Source organism: Penicillium digitatum, chromosome 1 (assembly GCF_016767815.1).
Source record: "Penicillium digitatum chromosome 1, complete sequence".
NCBI classification, from domain to species: Eukaryota; Fungi; Ascomycota; class Eurotiomycetes; order Eurotiales; family Aspergillaceae; genus Penicillium; species Penicillium digitatum.
The window spans coordinates 6,933,655-6,949,561 of NC_089384.1; the positions used below are offsets into that span (position 1 = coordinate 6,933,655).

Genomic DNA, 15,907 nt, shown 5'->3' on the forward strand with positions numbered 1-15,907 from the left:
GCCTGGTTTCGTACTGTTCTTTAAGTCTTTCTAGCAGTGTTTTTAGAAGATTTTTTGTTATTGGTATAAGTTGTATCCTTTTCGTTTTTTTGGTGCCGTCCATCTGCGAAACTGAGAATGGGGACAAAAGCGGACATCTGCAAAGACTCCACAAGTCCGCATAAGCGGCCGCCTATTCTTGTTGGTGTAGCTTGCGCATGTGTTGTAGGCGAGAGGCTCAAATCGACACAATGAAGATATCTAGGAAACTGCCCCCCTTCTGAGGAAATGCGGCATATATAGCTAAATATTCATATTTTGACTTTTGTTATATATCATCCTACTCCGTACAGGAATCTGAACAGGCGCACTGACAGTGATAGACTGCCGTAGGATACAGCCCCACGGATGGATCAGGGAGGTGATTACATAATAATTATATCCCCGAGGTCGGCCCTGCATCCAAGAGAGGCAATTTCGAGACTTGAACTTGATGATGTCGAAAAACAGACGTGCTCAAAATTTCAACCGTCCAACTCTTTGTATCACTGTGCCTCTTCTAGTAAATTTGTTTCAACGCCTACAAACAAGAACCACGATTGCTTATCCCGCACATACCTGATTTTATCCAGCTCAAAAATCACTCAGCACTCGATTTTATGAATGTTCTTCGATATTGATGACTCTTGCATCTGCAGTGAACAAGATGACTTTTGAAAAATCATGTTTTCTACCGGTGGACATCACGGAGTCACAGTTGTCCACGATTGACCTTCTAATGGCGATGTTCCCGTCTCCGGGCGAGCTGGAAATCCCGGAATTCACAACGCAGTGTGTGGAGAGACTCCGCGACTGGTGCGAAAATCCGACTTCCACACCTCCTAAACTCCCTTCAAGCATCTCTCTCACTGTCTGTCTACCAATTGCAGAAGGAGGCAGAATCATTCAAGTGAACATTTCCGTGCCGCTGCAATGTGATAATCCAGAGACACTTGACCACTCACCGCCATTGGGCTATTCGGTTCGACAACCCGAGTGGATGTCCAGAGCCGAAGTTGCGGGACTTACTGCCTCAATACCGCAAGGTGCTGATGCTTTAGAGGCATTCGAATACATCCAAGCAGAAGCCAGCCGCTTCCTTGAAAGCAAACAGTCCCAGACCGTGACTCCGAAAGATACAGACAGGGGGCCAACTGTCCGAGTCTGGTTCTATTTCCCATCCCTGTCAACCCGTAAAAAGAGAGATGACATGGTCAACCTCGCACCAGGATATGCTCTGACGGGCTTTGTGCTGGCGGGCAAGCCGGGCGTATTGTGTCTTGAGGGTGCATCATCTGATATCGACTCTTATATGAGTTTCATCAAGACACACTCCTGGGGTGATATTCCTAGCCATCAGAAAAAAGTCAGCGAGAGGTTTCGAGAGACAGAGGATGTTCAGAGAGTCTTTTCGGGGATGGAGGAAATCACAGACTCGCTAGGAGAGCGAGGTGGCCAGCGGGCCAATCGGGGTGATATGCAAGCGCTGGAAGCGTGGTTAGGGAAAAGAGGGCTACAAGAAGCATTTGAAAAGGTTATATTCTAGGTGGTCATGTAGTCCGCCTTGCATTCTGCACTTCTGCCTGATAGCTGCAGATGGGGTTTTCTTCAATTGGAAGGACATATAAAGCCTGTCTCTCTGCCTCATCTGATGGTGGATAACATGTTTCACATGCGAGCGGCCACCTCCAAACCCTCATAAGAACTGTGGGATTGCCACATTTCATAGCCTAGAGGCTATCTTCTACAAATGTTTCAATGTACATCTCACATTCCACCATGCACTTCGACGTATTCGTCTCTGGACAGGCATTTTTCAACGTATCTCAACGACAACGCTCTTCTTTGATCTGATTGTCACTTTATGGTTGCTTATAAGGATTCTAAATCTTGCAGTTGTATAACGATCAAGTAAATCAAAAAGCTGCATGGCAACGGTATATTCAATTACACATAGAATATGAGGACCTGTGGGATTGAGGTCGAAAATGACCGCTTTTGAGGCCAGAAACGGCTGCCTTTCCACCCGTAATTTTGGACGTCCAGCCGCCCCTTGACCGCCCACTGCCCTGTAACACCACTATTCTGCACCCACCCAGTACTTTTAGTCATCCTCCGGTCCTGATGTTGACGCTCGACTTGCACAGTTGTTCCCCTCGTTTCCACTGGCGACCAAAACGACGCCGAAAATGGCTCCCCTCCCTTTTCGCCCAGTCCATTTGAGCGCCTATAAGATGCATCGCCTTCCCTCCCTTCCGGTGTCATTGCACCTCCCATTTTCTCACCCTCGTTGCCCACGCTTCAAGGCGACCTTGACGTTGTCGTTTCCCACAACACAAATTTTCCACCCTAGACTTTGTATCCGACCGCCTCCATGTCACCTGCGCCTGTATATCCGGCTCAAACTGATGAGCACCAATACTGGACCGATCCCATTCTTTGCGAAGAAACTCGAGCCAGACTGGAACATTTTCGCAGTCTTGGATGGCTCCCTCCAAACTTCAAGCCAAAGACCTTGGAAGGCATTGCTGTCGTCGAACGTTATTGGCGAAAGTAAGTGCTCACTTGGTCGGGAAAAGTCTTGTGACTGAGAATAATAGATTTTGCATTCAATCGAACGAGGACTATGTGGACTTTCTTCTTTTGGAGGATCAGACGATCTACATGAACTTTTTTGATTGGATGTTCAAAGCATCACGAAAGAAACTGCTTCAGTCGTATGATGAATACTGGCGACGCCTTTGTCAATACTTCGAGCTCTTCGCCCGTCGCCGCGTCGGTGAGGATGCCCGTCAACAGATGCGACGAGTAAGTTATATCCTGTCTGTTCTTAAACAGAGTATTCTTACCCTAGAAAAGTTTCTCGCGGGTGTATTCCCAGCTGAGCGCAAAATTCCCCGACGAACAAAGGACAAAAATACTCTGGATGTGGATGCTTTTGGTGTGATTTACCGGCATCACTGGGTCCATTCGAGATTCTTTCGTCACGGGAGCATGATTGTTCAGTTTGCTACAGTCCAGCTCTGGTCCGCCATAACAGGCACGCGACCTGGCGTCTTACTTCCTCAAGACACCTCGTCGCCTGGCAATCCAGTTTTGGGCAAACGCAAACGGGATGACACCTTCCAGAGTGATCTTCCAAAGCACATTTCCTTGAAAGATCTTCCGGGCTCGGTCTGCTATCGCGATATCGAACTTTTCTATCTGAAAGACCTTCAAAGTAAACGTGATGTCCTCTGTGCTATCATCGAGTTTCGCAATCTCAAAGGTCGACCGGAAGGCGCTGATGGGTAAGCTGAAATTTTGATTCGAATTTCTCATGAACCAACTTCGACACTGATCCTTGCCTACAGAACCAAATTCTTCATGCACGGCGATTTTCAACTGGCCTATTGCCCGATAGCTCAGATCATTGCGTTCGCTTTCCGCGATGGAGCTTTTGCCAATGACCTATGATTCAAGTCGGCAGGCGCTCAAGGAGTTAGGTCGAGATGCTAGATTCGAATACGATATTGGGCATTATAATTTCCGCCGCTGGACGGCAAATGAAGTCAACAGTATGTCACTTGCTGAACGCGAGATGATGGATTCATTTTTGCCATGATAGATGGGATCTCTCGCAACGAAGCTAACTATCTACTCGCAGAAAATTTTACCAGCCAGGAGCGACAAAGGGTGCTCGGGCAGTCTGGTGACGCGGTGTTTGAAAAACATTACCGATCACAATTTATTGCGCGCGACCTTCAGCATGTCGTTCTTCTTCGACCCTCCCAAGAAGGTCTGGTACGCTTCGCTGGGAGTATGCTTAGGAAGAGAGATTTATCGGCACCATCTGATCTTACCGAAGCTCATAAACGTGCCATTTGCCAGAACCCTGAAATTCTGCAACTGAGACGCGAGAAAAGAGAGCTTATGGCGGAGATGCGGTCCGTGGCTGGCACAATCAAGAACGCCCGTGACACCTTTCCACACCTCTTCCAAAGGCATGAGACCGTCAAAAAAGACATGGCCAAACTTCGGAAAACGTTGGCGATCGAAACTCGCGAGACAGCCAGAAAGGACTATTTCAATAATGCCCCCGTGCTTGAAGTTGACCGACAGATCAAGCAAATGCTTCTCGGCGAATCTGATGTTCAGGAACGCGATGCTGATAGTTCCGCTGAAGAAGACTGGGAGCTCCCTATCCCGGGCTACGTATTTCCTGAACGAGCTCGGCTTGTGGAGAACTTTTACGGCCCTGACGCAGAAGACTTTCATGAGGACAAATTACTTACTCGACACATCCAGGTTACCAAGGACATGGTTGCGCTTCTACTGCTTTGCGAGCCGAGCAGGCGAGGCAACCGTGTCAATTGGGATTTCGATGAAGAGGTAAACATCCCTATTGAACAGCCCGAGCAACTGGCGTCTGATGATAATACACAAATATGTCCAACGGATGTTTGCATCATCTGTTTTGGTGAGTCTCGTCGCTCGGCGTCGAACCCGCCTCCACATAAATTTCCTTCGAAGCGACCGGACTCACTTCGTCGTCATCTCATCGACTCGCATCTGGTTCATGCATACGACGGGATTAGCTGTAACTGGGAAGTCTGTCTCGATCTTCCCAAGTTTGCCAAAATCACCGAATTCTTAGCCCATGCTAATAATGAACACAAATATGATGTCAGTATCAAACTATGTCATCTCACCGAAAGGCCACGGGTTAGCCACGATGACGGTTCTTCCAGGGAAACATCTATGGAATCTGAGAATCGGGCAAGGCACTGAAACTCCCGCCTCCTCTGTCGATTTTGATATGACAAATATTGATCCTCGATTGATGAGACCCGGCCCTACCACCGTCGTGAAGCCATCAATCTGCCTGTCAAGAATTGACATTTCCGTCTCCTCTTCTGGATGTCAAACAACGAGCACCGATTCAAAGTTGGCGGAGATTTCTACACGGAGAGTGACGAGGGGAGCCACACAGGCGGCATATCCAGAACTTGGCCCTAGGCTGGAATCTTTATCACAGCATGCGACGCGCTCGTCTCGAAAAAGAGGGCGCCTAGAAGAGCAGCCTAGGGAGCCGCAGAGGGGTAAAGGACGATCAGGCAAAATGAATGCGTGCACTGTCAAATATACGCCACGTCGGTCAAAGCGATTACGGGGTCTGTGATTTGTAGTCTTGAGGATAATTTTTTTTGCTTGTATATTCAGGTGTAATTCAGATGTCAATAGACTGATCGTAGGTCCTATCTCAGAAGTCTTCTGGCTAAGCAATGATATCGTTTTTCTACTTTAAAAGATAGCCAATAGTACTTAGGATTCCAATGACGTTTAATAATAAATATAAAAAGATTTCGGTAGGCAGCAGCTCCATACTATTCAATCGATGGATTTCACGGGTACCAAAATCTTTCAGGGGGGTTAAAAAGGATACAAACGAAACGGGCTCTGCGGCCTTAATACAGTCACTACGCAAAAGTTTTAACACCCCCTTTGGCCCCACCTTTGTACCGCCTTCCATTATAGTATACACCGCTCTATATCACGCGCTAGTGAAGCTCGCCCATGGCGCGTATATCTCGCGTTTCTCTACCTCTCTCTGCTCTCTATACCCCTATAATATTCCTATTTTATAGGCTGCCAGCAATGCCTGCTCGATCTGAGCTTACCCCGGCTCTTAGAGAGAGGATATGTGAGCTTCACTCGGCTGTTCACTGGGGTTATAAGCGCATTCACAACCGGTACCCATGGATTTCTCTCTCTACAATCCGGTATACAATTAAAAAAGAGCACGAACGGCGTGCTGGTGTTACGAAACCTCGCTCTGGTCGACCAAAGAAGCTTGATGCCACCGACAAAGTACGTCTTTTGGATGCTATCTCGAATAATCCACGTATTACCCACGAAGACCTTCTTACTGAGGTATCTTATAAAGTGAAAATCGACTCAATTCGACGCCTTTTAAATGCTGAAAACCTCCGGAAATGGAGATGTAGCTGGAGGCCTTATTTATCTGAGGAAGCTGCACTTAAACGACTCCGTTGGGCCGTACGTTACCAACACTTTACCCCTGAGGATTGGGCCCGTGTTTTTTGGTCTGATGAGTGTACGGTTGAGCGTGGGATTGGTGTTCGTCGAGAATGGACCTTTGTTCGCCCGAGAGACCAGCCGAAAGAAGGACAATGTCAAGGATTACCACACCGAGGCAAGCAAGTTAAACAGATGTTTTGGGCTGCTTTTTCGGGGGCTACGCGCCGAACGGGGCTTATCCCACTCTTTGGTAATCCTGAGGCTGAGCGTACGGGTATAACTGGTCTTGTTATTGAAGAGTTATACCGCCGGATTCTACCTACTTTGATGTCCAATGAAGGTGCTATTTTTCAACATGATAATGCGCCTACACATACTGCATGCGTTGTTCGGGATGCTTTACGTTAAATGAATATTGAAGTTATGGAATGGCCTCCGTACTCGCCGGATTTGAACCCAATTGAAAACCTCTGGGCGCTATTGAAAGCTGAAATCTATAAGCTTCGGCCCGATCTCATTCATATGAGGAACAATGACGAAACTAAGGCTATTTTGGTAGCTACAGCGCAGCTTGCATGGGATCAAATAGATCTAGATCATCTAAAGCATCTCTCTGAGACCATGCCGAATCGGGTGGAGGCTATTATTGAGAGCCAGGGGTGGTGTACGCCGTACTAGATAGATAGTTTGAATTCATGGAGTTTTATTCCGGCAGAAAATTACATAATATAGGGGGTGTGGGGCCAGGGGTGTTAAAACTTTTGCGGAGTCACTGTAGGTAAGGCTCCACATCGGGTCGATGATTGGCTTCCAATGAGATGACTAAACATGTTATTCTCAGCCGCAACACCAAACAAACCACATGGAATAGATTACTGTATTGATTTAATTTTGGACATGAAGGTGACGGGCCGAGGGGATGAGATTCAATCAAAACGCAAAATTTCGAATCATCCGGTGCAGCAACCGGTCTACTTCTTGGATTTCTCTGATACGGTATTCTTGGATACCCGTGTTTTGGTAACCCTACCTAAGGTACTTTGAGGCCCCTAAAGATCCAGAAACAGCGTCTCCTGGCCTGTATGGTTCGCTGTCCAAGCTAGACACATATGGAGTGATACGAAGCCAACTTTGTAATTAATCTGTGGAATCGTGTTCAAACAGGTCCTAGGTCTGGAGATGTGGGTCCGTGGTTGAGGAGCTGCGGCCATAAGGCCTTTAGTTCTAGGCCCCTTTATTTTGCCCTCGGACTCAAGAAGTAAACTTTATCTCAAGTACCGTGTAATAACCTGAATAACTTATCCTAGTACCACCACATACTGCATCTCTCGGATCCGCACTACTATAGTCCCGAACTCAAATCATACTTTAGTCTCATGACCTTGGCAGGCGCTGACCACGTGATGAAGACAAACAAACATATATATGTCAGGTGTTTGCATCACTGATTATGAATAAAACCATCTGCTACTCCCTTCGTTGCCACCTCCCTACCCTCCAATCTACCCCTCGGTCTACCAAATGACCGTTAATGATGATGAAGAAATCATTCGAAGTTCCGTTCTATGCAACCGACTTGCCTTGTCCACTACCCACCGGCACCGAAATAGAGAACGCCCCGGACATTTCCATGGAATATGGAGGACGAAGAATTGTCGGAGTAGGCCAGCATTATGTTGTAAAATTTGGACTGGGTGTCAATCTCATTGAAGGGGAAAATATGTTATTTGTTCGGCAGAAAACAACCATCTCCGTCCCGCGGGTCTTCGCCCTTTATTCAGACCCAGAGACAGGCAAAAATTTCATTGTCATGGAGCGCATACTCGGCCAAACACTTCTTTCAGCATGGCCACAACTTACAAAACCGGAGAAAGAAGAAATACTGAAACACTTACGGAGATACTTTGACGACTTGCGCCAGCTTCCATCCCCAAACTACTTCGGCAGTTTCGACCAAAGACGACTTCTGGATGAGATATTTTGGACACACGAGCCAGATCCGTTGGTGAATGGTCCTTTTTACTCTGAAGAAGACCTCAACGAAGCAATGTTGCGAAAGTACACCTACAACGGAGGCCCACTCTACAGAGCAGAATATCTTCGAAGATGCTTTCCTTTTATTTTCAAGGGCCATAAAGCGACATTCACCCACGGTGATTTGCAAAGGAAAAATATCATTCTCCGCGAGAAATCTCATCAAGATCAAGAATGTTCGCGCCTCGTGATAATTGATTGGGAAAAGTCTGGATGGTATCCAGGGTATTGGGAATATTGCTTAGCTGTCTGTGCTTTGCGATGGGATGACGATTGGTCCCTTTGGATTGACCGTATCCTTTCGCCCTTTGTCTCCGAGGCTTCATGGTTCCAGTCACTGCGCTTAGAATTATGGTCGTAGAGGTTGAAATGACATGAATCTTCATACATAACACCCGTAATCACTTTAGTCTCGAAGTGACAGTGCATTCTTCATGGCAAGCAAGGCCGTTCAAAATGAATGTCAACGGCTTCAAGGCGCCCTGCAAGCGCATCCTCCATTTCTCAATTATTGATTTCTGGGGGCTCACATTTGATCTGATAGATTTCTTTCCAGCGTCAAGCATTTCATGAGTCTATCATTAGAGAGAATACAATATAAGCATTCGACAATTTGAAACGAGGGGCCGTGCAAGGAATTCACTCAGCTTGCTTTTTCTTGTTTTTTTTTTTTTTAATTCTTCATTTGGGTGGCTTTTGGTCTCGGTGCAAATTGACAATCCTATGCAGAAGCCACAACGCCAGCTCCATTGTAGCGGTGTCTACCCCTTCCTAGCACCTTGAAAGCACATCACAAATTGCTCCAGTCCCTCGTAGGTAAATTGTTGCCGAGTCAATCATAATTTTATAACCAATAAAACAGGCACAGCAGACCTTCAATTGCGCGGAACTTCCCATCCAGCCCTTGAGCTGACAATGCAGTATTCAAGCGAGTCAACTCACACAGTGGGTCGGACGATTGGCTGCCGCCGGATCTACGTGAAATCCTTCGCCGCTGATGCTGAGTTCTTGGAAGAGGGAGGTTTAATCTCGACTCGCATTTGAGGCGATCGGTGGTCCGAGGATTGTTGAGAAACAGCCATTTGTGGTGGTTTGAGCAAGTCATCAAAGTGGTCGGTCACATGCGGTGAAAAGAAAAAAGGGCAGCAGGAGATGATGCGCGCGAAAAAAAACGCTGAGCAACTATAGAACCAGACTGTCAGGATAGGAGATTCATACACCTTGGCTGGTCCTTTCTCTACAGAGTGGTATGACTGAAAATTGGTTGCCGGGGGAACATGGCAAAAACGGGTGCGTAGTGACGTCCAAGTAAGAACAGTCGCTGGTAGACTTGGGGGAGGTCAAGGTATTGGGGAATGCACGGACATCAGAGCGAGTGGAGACAAACAAGCCAATAACATCTAATAAACACCATCCTTCCTTTTCTGCCCAGTGGGGCTCAATTTAATTAAATATAATTAAACAATATGATTTCCTCGAACAAGTAAAACACTCTTCCTTCACGTTTGACATGCGCATAAAGGGCAAGGACTGTGAGAACTAACACTGCCAGACTCGCACAAAAATAGACAATAGAAATAAAGAAAAATTAGCATCTGGTTCGTGATGGGCGTCTCGCCGTGTAATGCAACCTGCGCACAAAAGTTTGATGTGTACGCCAATCAGGGCCAACCGTAGATTTTGGCGCGCGGTACCTTCTATGCACGCCGACACATGCAATATTTCGATGAGAATGGTCTTAGCCACAATGAAGTCCTTAGTTTTTCTTTTCAACATATAAGTAAGACTTGTACGGACGTAGCAGCCCTCATCAGCAAGACCTCGATAGCCAATTTTGTTACCACATCTCAAACCTCTTTAAATATGTCTTTCAGTGTTTACACGGCCGAATATCTTGGTGCGCCCTAACCATGAAGCCATTTACATTGAAACCAACCCCACTGCCCCGCGAACGTCCGAAGGAGGACGTCTCTATCACGTCACTGGAAATTTACTTCAGGGTATGAAATACGACCCAAGAGGTTCCTTTGACCCTGAGTTCTCGGCGTCTTATGTCCCAGGTACAAAGAAAGTGATTGGATCCATTGCGCAGGCAGATTTGACCAGATTCGAGACGGAGTGCTGCAGAGCAGTCGAGGCGCCTCGGGCCCAGTTGACGCTCGGGGGCAAGCAATTGTATCCCGGTACACCACTTTATCGTTGTGGAGACTGGTTGCGAGACGTGCAGAAATTGGCATTTGAAAAGGGCATCTTAAAGCGGTAGAATGAGCTAAGTTCGTCAAGCCCACTTATCACGGTACAACCTCTGACGGAATGAATCCGAAAGCTCGAGTACTGGTTCTTTGTAGAAGTTGTTCATTCTACAACTGAACGTATCTTCCAACGTATCACGACTCTGGGTCACAACAGTCTGAGCTCAATTCCGTTACCTATCTTCTTTCCTCGTGTTCTCGTATCGAATGCGTCATTTCTATATTGAAATCGATTTCTGCTCTCTGATTGGGGTGACAAATAAGGAGGTCGTGGGATGGATCCCGAGTACAAGAAAATGTAAATACAGAGAATGTTTTATATTTTTCCCAAATCTACCATCAATAAAAAACCGACGAGTAGACGACTTGCATCATTAGGTATTCTATCGGGTATTGGTCAAATATGTCTGGGATAAGCTCGAGCCAATCCGGTTTCATTTGGCAGTACAATGTTGAATTGCAAAAATCCCAAAACTCGGGGTACCATCCTGACAAATTCCAGTCGATGAGAGTGACTTTGAAGTCTGCGTCTCCATCATTGCAGACCCCTATTCGCTCCACAATTATGTTCTTTGGTTGCAGGTCTCCATGAGTAAAGACAATTCGATGGTTCTTGAGGGTGCAGTTGATCATTTCTTTCAACAATCGAATGTAGTGCGGTGACTGCGTTTGGCCCAGTCTCTCCAGTATTCCTTGATTCATCTGCTTCTGATCCTTGAATGGCCCAGAAATGATTGGGTTGTTATCAGGAGTTGAAAGAACACCGTCGATGTAAGGCGTCCCATTCAAGTTCCCAAAGTAGTCAGGTGATGGTAATGTTCGCAGTTCATTGATCGCCTGTTTGATCCTCTTGCTGACCGTCGTTTTCTCGATTGGGGTGAGCGATGGCAGTAACTTTTGCAAGTCTGTACCAGGGACGAAATCCATAACGACATATCTTTTCTGGGTCTCTGGGTCGACAAAGTTGGCGTGAACCTTTGGCACAGGAACCTTGCTGTTGGCTGCAACAAATTTCATGTTCTCAGCTTCCAAAGGCGGGATCGAATACCCAATCTTGACTGCGAAGTGTTCCTTTACTCGAACCACTTTAATGGCGTTGGTTCGTATACTAAGGACATCGGTCGACGCCTCAATATCGGCAATGGTTGGTAGTTCAATGATGGGATGAATCTCGTTGTCCATCTCGGTGAACTTAGCGACTCGTTTTGATGAAGATAAAAAAAATACTGCTGAAGGGCAATTCACGGGCTTATGTACTTCTTGACAAGTGCAAACAGTGTAAACATGATGAAGCCGTCGCACGTGACTAATTTCCTTTGGCCATCGATTTACCACGAGGGCGGGCTTCCCGCGAGCATGACAAGCACAACCAACTGCCAACTAGATCAAAATGCGAGTCCATACCTAGGTTAACAGGTAGGTATTTAGAGACAGGCTAGATATTATGCTAAAATATTTGTATCTGAACAGTCCGCGAGGGGAGCCGGAGCTATATGTAGAAGAATTGTATTCGGTATTCGTTTGGAGGCAAACAGTCACCGCTAATCCGCAGGAAGCGTCGGCCCGTGATCTATATCTGGGTCTTGAAGTAATCTATTGGAAAGATAGTATAGCTATCGCTTCTGGATGATATAACACCATGGAGGTCGATTTCATGCGAAATTTGATTATGCCGGCCGCGCCACCTAATAAATGTCGCGAACACCATGGGAGCGAAGCCTTTGTGCCATAACTATTTGATACAACAAAGCCATCATCGACTTGAGGAAATTATCGTCAGTCGTATTCGTATAATGAACGCAGATCTCACGGCCCTGTGTTCTATTGATTTGCTGGAAAAGGTGGCCAAAATATTCCGCCGCAGCCCAAAATGTGGCCTCGGAGTCATTGAAGTCTGGAAAGTGTCCAGAGATAGGTGAGTGGTTGAGCTTCTCCTCGAAAACGTCCAGTTTGTCCAAGATAAGGAGAATAGGCTTGCTTTTGAAATGGTCGCTGTTGGCAGAGGAGTCGAAGAGCTTCATTGCTTCCCGCATCTGGTTCTGCTGTCGTATTAGAACTCGACGTCATACACAATACTTGACTTGACACGCACAGTACAGTGACCCTCAGCTAGACAATGATCATAGCTAGATAGCGCGACCACGAATACGAGACAATCCACGTCTCCAAGGCACGGCATCCACTTCTTTCTTTCCAGAGTTTGACCACATAGATCCACCATGCGCCAATTTATGCCGGCCTGAGTAAAGATGACCTCAGTAGCTCCTTCCCTTGGGCTCTGCGCGCGAAGAACACCCTGCTGTTCCTGTTCAGAGAAGCCGTCTGAAGGAATCATCCGCATTTGCTTGACAATAGTCGATTTGCCCAAGTGATCGGGCCCTAAGGCTCGACTTAGGTTAGGAATCCTTCCCATAACCGTGCCAAGCGCCCAACTACCCAGGATGGGTGGTTGGGCGCTTGGCACGGTTATCCCTCTGTTGTAGGATACAAAACAATCATATTCGCGACCAGCGAACTTCCGTGGTTACTAAAGTGGAAAAACTGGAACCTCTACCCCTACGAAAGGAGTGGATGAACGACCTCGCACAAGCCGTCGCTTTCCTAGAATCGCTTAATCTCGCTCATGGCGACCTACGACCTGAAAATATTTTACTTGATCGTGACCGATTAAAAGTGTCAGAATTTGATTGTACGGCGGAAATCGGGACAGATTTTGAAGCCTGCATGGCCCCGTATGGAAGAATACTCAACAGCGACGAGCTGGATCAAGGACAACGTGGGAGTTCCGGCTTCCTAGGCCCTCGAACCGAACAATTCGCCCTCGGTTCCTTGTTCTACCTCATAAACTACGGCTTTGAGGTTTATGGAGATCGATGTCTTACCGAGAATCCTAACGAGCACGGACGCAAGGTTGTGGACTTACTGCAGAACATGGAATTTCCAAAGTTAGATCGTGATCCGTTAATTGACAACATTATCAACAAATGCTGGCACAACAATTATGCCACGATTGCGGAATTGGCCGCATACACAGATACGCTTCTTCCTGGAAAAACCATCAGGAGGGAGACCAAGGCCGAAACAAAATCCGTTCCCGAATGGCGTATGGGCGGGTTATGGAATAGTTTCAGATCTTGGTGGGCGTTAGTGCTCTATCGCACCAGCGAGGCAACCAACCCTGAAGTAGCCAATGACAGACAGCCGGATGACTATAGCCATGACACGGGTCAAAACCGCTCGGCAGAGGATTTCTCTTCGAAAAAAGCGTTCTGCCAGAGCTTGGAGAAGCGTGGGCTTCGTCATAAGCTTTCTTTGGGAGAGCCAGAGCAACTTGGATTCACTACCGAGTGGTATAGACATTCCATGAGTTGAGGCTCGGGCTCAACTGCAGATTGCGACCGAAAAGAAATCCCAAAGTTCTGTAACTCGATTCTTGCTCAAGCCTGATAGCAGTGCGACAAGTTTTGGTCATTTGGGGTCGAGAGTGTCGTTTGCCCAATAATATTTAATGAACACCCAACTTTCTTTCACTGTTCAAAAAGAAAATGAAAAGGTTTAATAGTCGGATTTTTGAAACAACCAATTGGTCTTGTACCACTTCGCGCCTATTCTTCTTTATTCTACTGATAGTTTAGAAGGCATTGTTGAAGACAGTTGAATTTTATCGTTCAGCATCACGCCTCTCTTCAAACAGTGTCTTTGCGCCACATTCTTGCCAATTTAAGAACCTCTTCTTTCTTTTGGCCGCATTATTTCCTGCGTTTTAAATTTGTATTCCTAATGCTGACTACATATATAGGAGGCTCCCTCCCGCATGTCTAATGACTCCCGCAAGACTGGGACGCGCCTGAGATCTTCTGCGAGACTCTCCGGTAGGTCTGTCTCTTCGCCAAACCGGAAACGGCAAAACTAACTCGAAGACAATTTACAGTCCTCTGTTTATTCACATTGTGGTTTGTGGTGCAAGAGAAAACGAGGGATTGGTCTAAGTATCGATTTGGATGGCATTTCCTACGTGGCGTCCGCTAGAGTTCGCGGCTATTTCTTGAGCGTCGTGCTCCACTACACCTGTATGGACCCTTTACTCCTCCTGGCGAATTTCTGTGCAAAATGTCTCGTCACCTCCGACCAAGCAAGATTCTGTTCTTCCCTGAGCTTCACCAATAAAGATACTTCTTCCTCGGACCATAGTAACCTTTTCCCGTACAAGGGGTATGCTGAGCGTTAACCAGTTCGGTATTTGGGCTTGGCTGGTTAGTCTAATGTGATGTCTGAATATTGGTTTGCGATGCATCTTGATACAGTGGCATCTGTGCTCAAAGACGTACAAATATAATGAGACAAAGCACCCTCAAATAACCAGGACAGGAACTCTAGCCGGTCTTCGACGGGAAGGGCCGAGAATTGAGCATGAACGATAGGAAACGAAACGCTGCTGCGACGATGGAGGCCTTTATTGGACCGGGAGGCACCAACTTTCGAATGTCTCTTCCCAACACTCGAACTTTTTTTTTTGGACTGACGACCAGGAACCGCCGTTCCCTTTGAATTTTGTCATGAATTGAAGAGGTGGATCCTGATTCAAAAAGTTTGGACCACTCCAAGAGACATCTGCCTGGACATGTTGAGATGCCGGTGGTAATTTCCGTTGTTTGGGTCTGCTCACCACCTGGAAAGGTATGATCGTCGAGGATTGTGGGCACTCATAAAACAGGGAAGTTGACACAGAACACGGAACCGGGGATGAGGGATAGGGACAGGGGACAAGGTGCAGGGGAGAGGAGAATTTGAAGGGGGCTTGAATTCCGGTTTTGCAACTTGGGTGGATTTGTAGTCTTTTTATAGACGACGGTCGCCCGTGAGGCGAACTTCACCTTCTACCCAACGCAGACAATCTCGGCCAGCTCCTGCAATCCAGGCCACTGCATCCAAGACGCGAAACCACACCAGTTTCATAGCCACGGGCTGTAGTTCACCGGCCACGATTCCCACCACCCTCGCTTATGACCTTTGTGACGTATGCCCGCACTAGTCGTCAGCCCTCTCTCCATTCGGTAGGTGACGGTACGATCGTGGCATGGCTCTCGTGGTTGCAGTCCAGCATTGGCCGCATGATGCAGTATCGACCGAGGTCAGGCGAGTGTGCGGTATTTTCGCTATTGGCTCGCATCGCCGTGGTATTCTTTCAAGGTTCGCCGATTGGGCGCGGAGAGACCGGAGAGGCCAACGATGACGACAAATGGGAGGTCGAGGCATTCGCGAACAAGCAGCCGAGAGTAGATCTGCGGCGTCAAGGGCTGTGCAATGTAACCTCAGGTGGGGCCTGAGATGGGGCGGATGAAGCGGAGCATGCAGCATCAAGGAGGACAATTTGGGAGACTTCGCACCAAGGGAGGTCAGCGAAATAACAGACACCCCACCAGCAGAAAGAAAGCGGTCTAGATATCTTTGTAGAGTTCTTCGGAAAATGGAGTATTGAAATCCAATCATGCGATGCAGTGGATGACTGGATCACCCCAGTGTTTCCGCTCCTGAGCGACTGGATAGCATTGCAGCCTACGCTGGTCAGAACGACCAGGGAG

At 47.2% G+C, this 15,907-nt stretch overlaps 7 protein-coding genes across 7 annotated transcripts; 4 read left to right on the plus strand and 3 right to left on the minus strand.

Moving 5' to 3' along the window:
- Positions 1 to 757: 757 nt before the first annotated feature.
- Positions 758 to 1,564, plus strand: Pdw03_4735 (Uncharacterized conserved protein UCP038021, RWD; the record flags this gene model as incomplete). The annotated part of the gene is made up of 1 exon (XM_014675373.1): positions 758 to 1,564. One exon carries the CDS (start codon positions 758 to 760, stop codon positions 1,562 to 1,564), a length of 807 nt encoding a protein of 268 aa, XP_014530859.1.
- Positions 1,565 to 2,392: 828 nt separating this feature from the next.
- On the plus strand, positions 2,393 to 4,788 carry Pdw03_4736 (uncharacterized protein; the record flags this gene model as incomplete). Its single annotated transcript, XM_066100823.1, has 7 exons — positions 2,393 to 2,571; positions 2,619 to 2,826; positions 2,878 to 3,308; positions 3,372 to 3,434; positions 3,481 to 3,575; positions 3,665 to 3,817; positions 3,866 to 4,788. The coding sequence occupies 7 exons, from the start codon at positions 2,393 to 2,395 to the stop codon at positions 4,786 to 4,788; spliced, it is 2,052 nt and encodes a 683-aa protein (XP_065956223.1).
- Positions 4,789 to 5,655: 867 nt separating this feature from the next.
- Positions 5,656 to 5,947, plus strand: Pdw03_4737 (Transposable element tc3 transposase, putative; the record flags this gene model as incomplete). Its single annotated transcript, XM_066100824.1, has 2 exons — positions 5,656 to 5,868; positions 5,945 to 5,947. 2 exons carry the CDS (start codon positions 5,656 to 5,658, stop codon positions 5,945 to 5,947), a joined length of 216 nt encoding a protein of 71 aa, XP_065956224.1.
- A 4,717-nt stretch (positions 5,948 to 10,664) lies between these two features.
- On the minus strand, positions 10,665 to 11,507 carry Pdw03_4738 (Protein kinase-like domain; the record flags this gene model as incomplete). The annotated part of the gene is made up of 1 exon (XM_014675370.1): positions 10,665 to 11,507. One exon carries the CDS (start codon positions 11,505 to 11,507, stop codon positions 10,665 to 10,667), a length of 843 nt encoding a protein of 280 aa, XP_014530856.1.
- Positions 11,508 to 12,010: 503 nt separating this feature from the next.
- Pdw03_4739 (Putative Small G-protein GPA2) lies at positions 12,011 to 12,738 on the minus strand (the record flags this gene model as incomplete). The annotated part of the gene is made up of 2 exons (XM_014675369.2): positions 12,011 to 12,364; positions 12,418 to 12,738. The coding sequence occupies 2 exons, from the start codon at positions 12,736 to 12,738 to the stop codon at positions 12,011 to 12,013; spliced, it is 675 nt and encodes a 224-aa protein (XP_014530855.2).
- A 311-nt stretch (positions 12,739 to 13,049) lies between these two features.
- Pdw03_4740 (protein kinase) lies at positions 13,050 to 14,314 on the plus strand (the record flags this gene model as incomplete). Its single annotated transcript, XM_014675368.2, has 3 exons — positions 13,050 to 13,692; positions 14,161 to 14,197; positions 14,257 to 14,314. The coding sequence occupies 3 exons, from the start codon at positions 13,050 to 13,052 to the stop codon at positions 14,312 to 14,314; spliced, it is 738 nt and encodes a 245-aa protein (XP_014530854.2).
- Positions 14,315 to 14,406: 92 nt separating this feature from the next.
- On the minus strand, positions 14,407 to 15,032 carry Pdw03_4741 (MYB-like; the record flags this gene model as incomplete). The annotated part of the gene is made up of 4 exons (XM_066100825.1): positions 14,407 to 14,570; positions 14,654 to 14,867; positions 14,922 to 14,940; positions 14,992 to 15,032. The coding sequence occupies 4 exons, from the start codon at positions 15,030 to 15,032 to the stop codon at positions 14,407 to 14,409; spliced, it is 438 nt and encodes a 145-aa protein (XP_065956225.1).
- Positions 15,033 to 15,907: the final 875 nt, after the last annotated feature.